The following is a 9,244-nucleotide window of genomic DNA, read 5'->3' on the forward strand; positions in this document are numbered from 1 at the left end:
CTGTTGAACAATGTTTCATTTTATCTTCGATCCGCCTGTGGATCCTTTACTTTCCGTTTGTAATACTTTGATATTACTTTATATCGGATTGTAATATATTTATCTTTTGCTTCTGTTGTGCATTTAAATTGTGTTGTTTGAGTATGATGATATCAACTACGTCACGATACTCCCCACCGGGCCCACTGGTAATACGTGGAAATATCGGGGTGTGACATGCAATGATTTGCTGGGGTAACTTTGTAGAATAGTAACCAAGTTTCAAAAGTGTTTCAATTAAGTTACTCAAGTTTCAAAAGTGTTCCAATCAGGTCACTCAACATTCATTCTTCATTAAAATTAAGGTTTTTTTTTCATCCATTTCATAAGTAAATGTGGCGATGTGGATTTTTGTTTCTTTTTCTCTTTTATTTGATGCTAACGTCGAGTGATGACGTGGATTGTAACTTGTTTTTTTTTTAATTTTTAATGTAATTAAATGGTTTTTATTTCTAATAAATATAATTTCATATATTAAAATAATTCGACCCCAACATCTTATGCTCCATTTTTTTCTTGACATGTGGAAAAAAAGACATGGCTCGGTTTGAATGTTAAGTTATCTAATTGTGACAAAAACGACACCAGTGACATAATTAGAACACTTTTAAAACTTGGTTACTATTCTGTGAAATTTTCCCTATGTTTATAAAATTTCATAAGATTTCCGACCTAGTTTAATATACCATGCTCCAAATAAAAAAAAAAAAAAACAAAAGGTAAATTTGTTTTCAAGACCTAACACGACAAAATGAAACCTAGAAACGATACATTCAATCAAGTGTTATAAAACAAAATTTGAGATCCAAGTTCGCAGTAACCTTAGAAGATAAGAACATAAACGAAAATCATTTCAAAACTTAAAAAAATTTACTCTAAATTTAACAATTTTGGTAACAAAAGGAAGAAAAACATAATACAAATTACAATAGTAAGGATGAGGATCACGGCGATGCAAGTACGTTTTCTCGAGCTCTTTTGCAACTCTTTAGCTTCTACTATTTGCTCGGCCCCAAGTCGTACAAAAGAACTTGCATGCGCCACATGACTTTCAATGTCGTTCAGTTGTTGTCCTTGGGCCTCTACTAGCACGGCCATGTCTAAGAAGATTTGGTGTAGTTCAATTAGATTCTTCTCGATATGAATAATAGCATCATGTCTTTCTTGAATTTCAGAAATCGTGTCCATAATTAGTCCCCGACCTTGTTCTTGGATTGCTTTTTGAAGCAAATCTTCTCCATTCCCACTAGATATTAAGCTCTCGATTAACTCATCGTTGGCTTTCTCACCAGTGATGGTAAAGTATCTTCTTCCGATAGTCTCCTTGTACTCGTCATTTATTTGGGTCCGTAATTCTTGAAAGTCATCCATCATGGTCTTAAGTTTTTTACCCAAACCACTAACAACTGAAGTGCGCGTTCGATCAGCTGATGATCCAGGCCCACAACCTGGGATCTTGCGATGTTCAACGTTAGACTTTTCAAGGGCCTCTAGCTTGCCCTTGATGACCTTCATTGTCTTCAACAAGTGTGTAAAATCCGAATCCATCTTAGATCTAAGCAACTTCATCTTATTAGCATTTTGGACCATCTTGCTTTCCTCATGTGACTCTTGTAGCTTCTTGTAGAGCTTGTTGACAACCATCATATCATCGTTCACGTTCTCTACATCGTGGAAGAACTTGTCGAGATCAATTGTTTCTTTTCCAACACCACCACCGGCCTCCATGTCATCAACATATGCTTGTCTCTTTAAGTCTTGATATTGCTTAAAGGAATTGGAAAATAAATCATTCATGTTGTCTAGAAAGGGAATTGGGGAGGAGAGATTTTTGGTTTAGCTTCTTCTGAAAAGAGTTTTAAGCAAGAACTATGGATGAAGAAAAGGAATAACATATATTTGCGTGTTGCAATGAAGATAATGGAGATCCATTAACATTGACTATATTGTATAAAAAAGTCAACGGCTATGAACTATCTCTTTACAATAATATATATCGTATATTATGATCATGTATGTATGTAACTACAAAAGACTTTATCAACCATAGTATCCCAATTAATATTTGAGTGAATTGCAATTTTGTCCTTTATCTTTAGGCCATTTTGCAAGTTTTGTCCTTTATGTTTAAATTTGACGAGTTTTGTCCTTTATGTTTGAAAATCAAGCACGTTTTACCATTTGGGCCTTAAAAATCAAGTGCGTTTTGTCCTTTATGTTTAAAAATCAAACACGTTTTCTCCTTTATGTTTAAAAAATCAAGCACGTTTTGTCCTTAAAAATCAAGCACGTTTTGCCCCAAAGGGTAAAACGTGCTTGATTTTCAAACATAAAGGACAAAACTCGTCAAATTTAAACATAAAGGACAAAACTTGCAAAATGACCTAAAGATAAAGGACAAAACTTGCAATTCACTCTTAATATTTTACTCAACATACAATCATACATAGCATAATATAATAACATTACATGGTTATTTAAATTGTTCTTATGTCACATTTATGGTAGCTAATACATTTAAAACTGGATAAAAGTTGTGTAACTTCTATATATGGTTCAATTATAATATATAATTATACAAAAAACTGGATAGTTTTTTTTTAATCAACTTTAAAGAAGTTCTATTATAATAAAAATCATTTACAGTATAATAATATTAGCTGTCTTTATAGGAAGCATGTTCTTGATTTTATGCCATCATATAATTATGTAACATCAATAAACAAACATGGGTAGCACTAGTGCCTTCAAATTGTTTATTTATGATTATATGGCTCAAAGTTAGTTAATATCAATTCAAATAAGATCATTACCATGAAAAATGGTCCAGACTACTGCACCTTTCCGTATTGAAATATATTAATTAATTAAGTTATAATTGAACACACAACATCATTTTGAGAGATGTCTGTGCATACATTGATCTCAGAAACAATCTAGTATACAACTTATACGTCTACAAGCATCAATGTATGGATTTTGGATAATTTATTATATACACAGGTATATGATATTCAATCTTGAAGTTATTAAGTTATATATCATAGACAATAACAATCATTTTATTTCAACACTCAGGCTTACTTTCTAATTGTAAGACCTTGAAGCTTACATAAACATCTACTCCTTTTGTTGCTGTTGTTCATCTGATGAATCCATGGTAATAATGCCACACCTCAAGTTTCTCTCTTGAATCTATATTATCACAACATTAGACACAAAGAAAAATATATGAAAACATAATAAAATACAATTATCAAATAAGTATTTTGGTTATAATAATATATGAAAAAGTATAACGTACAATATGCCTTAACGTACATTGCGTACGTGATGGCAAATCGCACGTTATGTTTAAAAAAAAACAAAATCGCATGTACTGTATAGGGGAAATCGCATGTTGTTCAATAATAACAAAGTCGCATATTGATAATGATAGTTGAAATCGCATGTTGTTTAGTAAAACCCAAATCGCATGGTGTTTAATAATACCAAAATCGCATGTTGATAATGCCTCACGTACGCATCGTACGTTAAGGCCTCTTGTACGTTAACGGGCCTCATAATATATTACCTCCAATGTTGAAATGATTTCTAAATGCTCAAAGCATTCTTCTAGCAACAACTTCTCCTGAGTTACAACATCCGCTAGCTCCGAAAGTGTGACCATGGTTTCATGAGCCTACATATGTCAACAATTCGAAATAATATGCAAATTGTGCACACAAAAACTAGTTGTTAATATATAGCTTACCATCGGAGAAACTGAAGACAACATCGACTGGATTGTGGCAACCATATGTGATGTGTCTTCGAAAGCCATTGTAGCCGATTCAAGATCCACCTATACATATACAAATTTTAACTACTTTTCGGTTAAATCACTAGCTTGAATTTACAATGTCGAAAGGGATTTTGAGCAGTTGTTAACTGAATTACCTTGGCTCCTTCAATAAGGGGTATCGTACATACAACTGCATGTAAGTAATCTTTTATAACAGAAACATCTAACATGTGACTCCTTTCAATGTTTCGCCATGCCTCCAACATTTTAATCTAGATAAAAATATATTAATATAATGGATCATGATCAGATATCATCATGGCATTAAATCATGTGTACAATGATACAAAAATTACTCACTTGAGAATGTAGGATCAAATTGAGCTTTACTTCTTGTTTCTCTTTTTGTACTTGCAAACTTTTTTGTAACACTGATTCCCGCAGCTTTGCCACACTTTTGGTTCCACAAAATAACTTCTTCTACAAAAAACAATAAAAAATAAAAAAATAAAAAAAACGTATATTTATAAGAAGGGGAAATCAGCAAATTATCCATTTTGACCGCGTAAATTAACAAATAAACTTTGACTTATTTTAATTACAAAAAATAATAGTTTGGCTTTTTTTATTTAATTTTCAATTATTTCCACTAATCATAGGAGGACAAGTGTTACCAATAACCAACGGATTAGACCCTCGATTGAAATCAATTTTTCTAAATTAATTATTTTTTAACGAGTGGGGCGGGACCTATTTGCGCAGCGGTATGGATTTGTTGCGTCAAAATGATCGAATATGCCGATCCAATATGTTGCGTCAGATTGAAATTCGTTGTTTCAAGAGACGCTTGTCACGCTATGGTTGATCGGTAATTTTGTAAGTCAAGGCTATTTGTTAATTTTATCAGTAGAATTGGTTTTTCTATTCAAAAGGGGGTGGCGACGCAACTTGTTACCCGACTACCTGCCATTGCTTTCTAATTGCCCTTTTTCGTGTGGAATGATATTATTTTTAAAATAAAAACGGATATTTTCATGAATTTCCAAGTAAAAAAAGGACAGACTAAAGCCAGATTCCTATGGATGTTGAACAAAATCATAGTAACACATTAACAGTCCACTTAAAACAGTCAAAATGAAATATACCTCAGATTGAGCAGCTAAGCTCTCATGAACATGTTCTGCTCTAGCATTCACATACCTCCATTGCATCAAACTATTCTGCATCAACCGCAACCGATGAACATTCTCCATATTATTCGTACCACCATCCGAACCCAAAGGAGACTGCAACTTGGAACCCCCTTTCTTCCCCTTGATCAAATCCAAACCAATATGCAAAAGATTCTTCTTACCCTTAGCCGAAGAAGTAGGCGGCTTCGAGCTAGAAAACAACGGCGATCCCAGGGATCGCGATGGGGACGACCCCCACTCCATTTCCAACGAAGTTTTCGACAACGAATCCCCCCTTTTCATTGTCCTCTTAACCTTAGAACCCTTGGGAGAATTATGCATGGATATTGATGGGCTAATGCACCTTGGAACATCAACTGCAAGTTTTCTAGAACTCAATGTAGGCGCCATATACGACGCTAGAGACTTTCTTCCAGTTGTATACGGAGAATTAACATCACTAGCTTCCGAATTCGCTTCTGAATTCACTTCCGAATTATCCGATAATGAATCTGATCTTCGACGAAGAGCGTTTTCGTCTACGGATAACCTTCCAGGAAGTATACTTTGATCCAGGTCAAAGATGTTTGATGAATTCTTCGATGACATGGACGGTCTACCGGGAAATAAAAATTTCCCGGTAAACCGCATCGACCGGTTACCAAAAACCGGAGTGTTATGCTCCTTTAAGCTGTTTCTAGTGTTCTTTATTTTCTCCGAATGCCTGAACTCCGTACAGCTCTTTTGTTTACTAAGAACCGGCGTGTTTTCGGATCTTTTGAGGTCATTTTTGGAAGCGGAAGAAGGCCAAAGTCCGCGGATGAAACCTGTGTGTTTATGTTTTTGTTTTGGTTTTGGGTTGTGGTGGTTAGGAGAAGTTACAGGGTGGTTGTTGTGGTTGAACCCTAGTGGTGGTGAGGGTGGTGCTACGGTGGTAGAAAGGTAGCGAGAGCTTACTTCTCTAGACTTTTGCCGGCGAGTTTGATCGGAGATCATGGTGGTGAGAGTGTGAATATTTTGTTAGTTTGAGGAAAAATGACAATATATGTTTTAGTTTTTACTGTGAGAAAGTTGAGAAGAAAAACAAAGTAACAAACGTTCCGCTTAAGAAGTGCCGGCTAAACGGATATTACGCCGGCGGGTGGTAAATTTACTAGATTGTCCTTGTTGCTGATGCATGTTTGTTTTAGTGTGAGGGGTAGTATTGGAATTTTTGGTTTGTTTGAATGTGACACGTATATATAATGCTACTAACGTCTTATTATTACTTGAAGGGTAGGTAACTCTCAAAAAAGGTTTAAGTTGGAACAAAATTGTTATTTTCAAATTCAAATTTACGAATTTTGTTGTGTTTATCCGAATTATTATACTCAACAGAGCGGCATTTAAAGTATAGTTTGAAATGAATGAATTTTTCCTTAAACATACATATATGAAAAAGGTAATTGGATTCGAATGGTTTACTTAAAGCCTTGGTATAATGGTCACCTAGAAAGTGTTGGCATGTCTGCTCATGCATACATCGTTTTTTGTTTCTTTGTGTGATGGAATTGGAGTGAAGCTTTCAAGGTTCTAAAAGGGTGACAAGCATAAATCAGTGGAGGATATCATATGAGCTAACTATTAATGCTTTGATGCTAACTATGTATATGTTGGAAAAGCTAGTCATAACTTTAGACGGTAATATGATTGTATTTATATATGAGTTATATATTTAATACTTTACACGGTTGTATTTTTCTTGCTGAGAGCTTTGTAATGAGCTATAATGTATCCCAAATGAAGTTAAGATAAATGAGAAATCTATAGTCAAAGTAGGGACTTTGATATGTATCTTTAAAGTAGGAAATATACAATTTGTCTCACGAGTGGGACCGTGGGTGTTATGATAAAATGAAGAAGAAGAAGAAGACACTTAGAGAGAAAACTTGTTCATTTCATCGATAACCAACAATCAACCTCTCTAACAGTATTTAACTAACTTTTGTTACAAGTTCTCTTAACAACTAACCCCTACACTATTCCATTTTGACATTATTAGTCCCTGCACTACAAACAAGTATTACAAGTATGAAAAATGACTAACAAGCCCCTGAACTATTTATTCATAACAATGCTCCCTCCATATAGCATTCTTGACCTCAAGAATCAGATAGAAAAAGTAGGAAACTTGATCATAAACTCATCAGCATTCATCCACGTAGCATCATGCAAAGGAAGATTTTCCCATTGAACCAAAAATTTCACCACTGGCTTATTTCCTTGTCTAGCCAGTTTCCTATCTAGGATTTGTAAAGGCTGCAACCCATCATTAGAACCAGTAGGCAATTGTTGGACTACATCAGGAGGTCCATAAGCCCGTTTTAACAAGGACACGTGGAAAGTATGGTGTATCTGTGAATTGGCTGGCAAATCCAATTTATAAGCAGCTGGACCTATCTTGTCCAAATAAGAAATGGACCAAAGTATTTTGGAGAAAGCTTTGAATACTTATGAGTTCTCAAAGTAGTCTGAACATAAGGATGTAACTTCAAAAATACCCAAGATCCGACTTCAAAAGATCGTTCACTTCTGTGATTATCAGCAAACTGTTTCATCCTATTCCTAGCCCTGTTCAATGACTGCTTTAATGTAGTTATCATGACTTCCCTGGTTTGAAACAATTGCTCCACTGCAGCCACATTAGTGTCTAAAGGAATATGAGGAAGGTGAATAGGAGGATCAACTCCAAACAAAGCTTTATAGGGAGACATTTGAATAGAAGAGTGCCAAGTAGAGTTATACCACCACTGAGCCAATGACAACCATTTGACCCAAGAATTAGGTTCACTCATCACCATACATCTGAGATAAGTCTCCAAACACCTGTTCAAAACCTCTGTTTGCCCATCCGATTGCGGATGATATGCCGTCGACAATGCTTGAGTGATTCCTTGCATTCTAAGAATTTTTTTCCAAAAATTACTCAGGAATAAAACATCTCTATCAGATACAATGGTTAATGGACAACCATGTATCTTAAAGACATTATCAAGCACTGCCTGAGCCACTGTTGTAGCAGTATAAGAATGCTTCAATGGTAAAAAATGACCATATTTCGTAAACCTGTCCACAATCACTAAAATAGTATCATACCCTTTTGAAATAGGTAGCCCACAAATGAAATCCATAGAGATATCTGTAAAGATAGCTGTAGGAATGGGAAGAGGATTCAATAACCCCGGAGCTGCTACCATCTCATATTTTGCTCTTAGACAAGTATCACACTTTTTGACAAACTGCTTAATGTCTTTTGAAGCCCCCTTCCAATAAAACATATCCTTAAATCTCTGTGAAGTGGAGTGTATTCCAGAATGGCCACCTTGAGCAGATGCATGACAAAGTGATAAAACCTCTTGTCGTAATGACTCATCTTTAGGGACCCACAGCTTATGTTTTCTTCTTAACACGTTCCCATCCCAAGTCATGTGTCTTAACACCTCTCCCTGTATTAACTTCTGAATAATTTCCTGTGCCACCTCATCACTAGTCAAACTATTTTTTTATTTTTCCAATAATAAAGGCTCATAAGATGACACAGCCATTTGAAATAAGGTTGTTCCATGAATTCTTGATAGTGCATCAGCTGCATTATTCTCAGTTCCCTTCTTATAAACAATCTCGTAGTCATATCCCATCAATTTGCTCAACCATGTATGCTGCAAAGGGGTGGTGATTTTTTGCTCCAAAAGATGTTTTAAACTCTTCTAGTCAGTTCTGATTACAAAGTGCTTAAGAATCAAGTACTGATGCCAGTGTTTAACAGCCATCAATATAGTGTCACACCCCAACCGATGGCGGAAACATCGGGATGAGACGAAGTGTGTATAGATTGCTAGAGACGTCATAACACTATGTGACAATATTTAATTAAATTCTAATTTCATTTCAAAACTAAATGTCATACAAAATTTAAAATGAAATAACAACATTGTTTCAACAAGTAACATAACAACAAAAGATAGATAAATTTAGGTGTGTATCTAGCCACCCTAACTTGTTTCATCAATCATCCATACTTCAATAATCAACCTGCAACATGTATTAAAATAGAGTTTCAATGCAAAGGCAAAGAGCGAGTATACAAGTTTGTGTACATAGCATAATAGAATAAAAACTCATATCCAACATGAACATAATAAAATAGTTTCAGCCATGCTAGTTTACGCAGTCCAAGTGATAGCCCAAGTTTCCAATGCGTTAAAGTACC

At 35.0% G+C, this 9,244-nt stretch overlaps 2 protein-coding genes across 2 annotated transcripts; both read right to left on the reverse strand.

Moving 5' to 3' along the window:
- Positions 1 to 899: 899 nt before the first annotated feature.
- On the reverse strand, positions 900 to 1,908 carry LOC110923863 (syntaxin-124). The gene has a single exon (XM_022167919.2). It carries the CDS (start codon positions 1,834 to 1,836, stop codon positions 910 to 912), a length of 927 nt encoding a protein of 308 aa, XP_022023611.1. The 5' UTR covers positions 1,837 to 1,908; the 3' UTR covers positions 900 to 909.
- Positions 1,909 to 3,146: 1,238 nt separating this feature from the next.
- On the reverse strand, positions 3,147 to 5,991 carry LOC110923862 (QWRF motif-containing protein 3). Its single transcript, XM_022167918.2, has 6 exons — positions 4,969 to 5,991; positions 4,184 to 4,303; positions 3,979 to 4,095; positions 3,794 to 3,883; positions 3,614 to 3,721; positions 3,147 to 3,234 (listed from the first exon to the last, which is right to left on the reverse strand). Exons 1-6 carry the CDS (start codon positions 5,989 to 5,991, stop codon positions 3,160 to 3,162), a joined length of 1,533 nt encoding a protein of 510 aa, XP_022023610.1. The 3' UTR covers positions 3,147 to 3,159.
- Between the last annotated feature and the right edge of the window lie 3,253 nt (positions 5,992 to 9,244).

This window comes from Helianthus annuus, chromosome 17 (assembly GCF_002127325.2).
Source record: "Helianthus annuus cultivar XRQ/B chromosome 17, HanXRQr2.0-SUNRISE, whole genome shotgun sequence".
NCBI classification, from domain to species: domain Eukaryota; kingdom Viridiplantae; phylum Streptophyta; class Magnoliopsida; order Asterales; family Asteraceae; genus Helianthus; species Helianthus annuus.

Coding starts and splice junctions, on each gene's coding strand:
- LOC110923863 (XM_022167919.2), bottom strand. CDS start 1,836: ATGAATGATTTATTTTCCAATTCCTTTAAGCAATATCAAGACTTAAAG.
- LOC110923862 (XM_022167918.2), bottom strand. CDS start 5,991: ATGATCTCCGATCAAACTCGCCGGCAAAAGTCTAGAGAAGTAAGCTCT. Junction 4,096..4,183: donor ATTTGATCCTACATTCTCAA/GTGAGTAATTTT, acceptor ATTTTTATCTAG/ATTAAAATGTTGGAGGCATG. Junction 3,722..3,793: donor TGTCTTCAGTTTCTCCGATG/GTAAGCTATATA, acceptor TGACATATGTAG/GCTCATGAAACCATGGTCAC.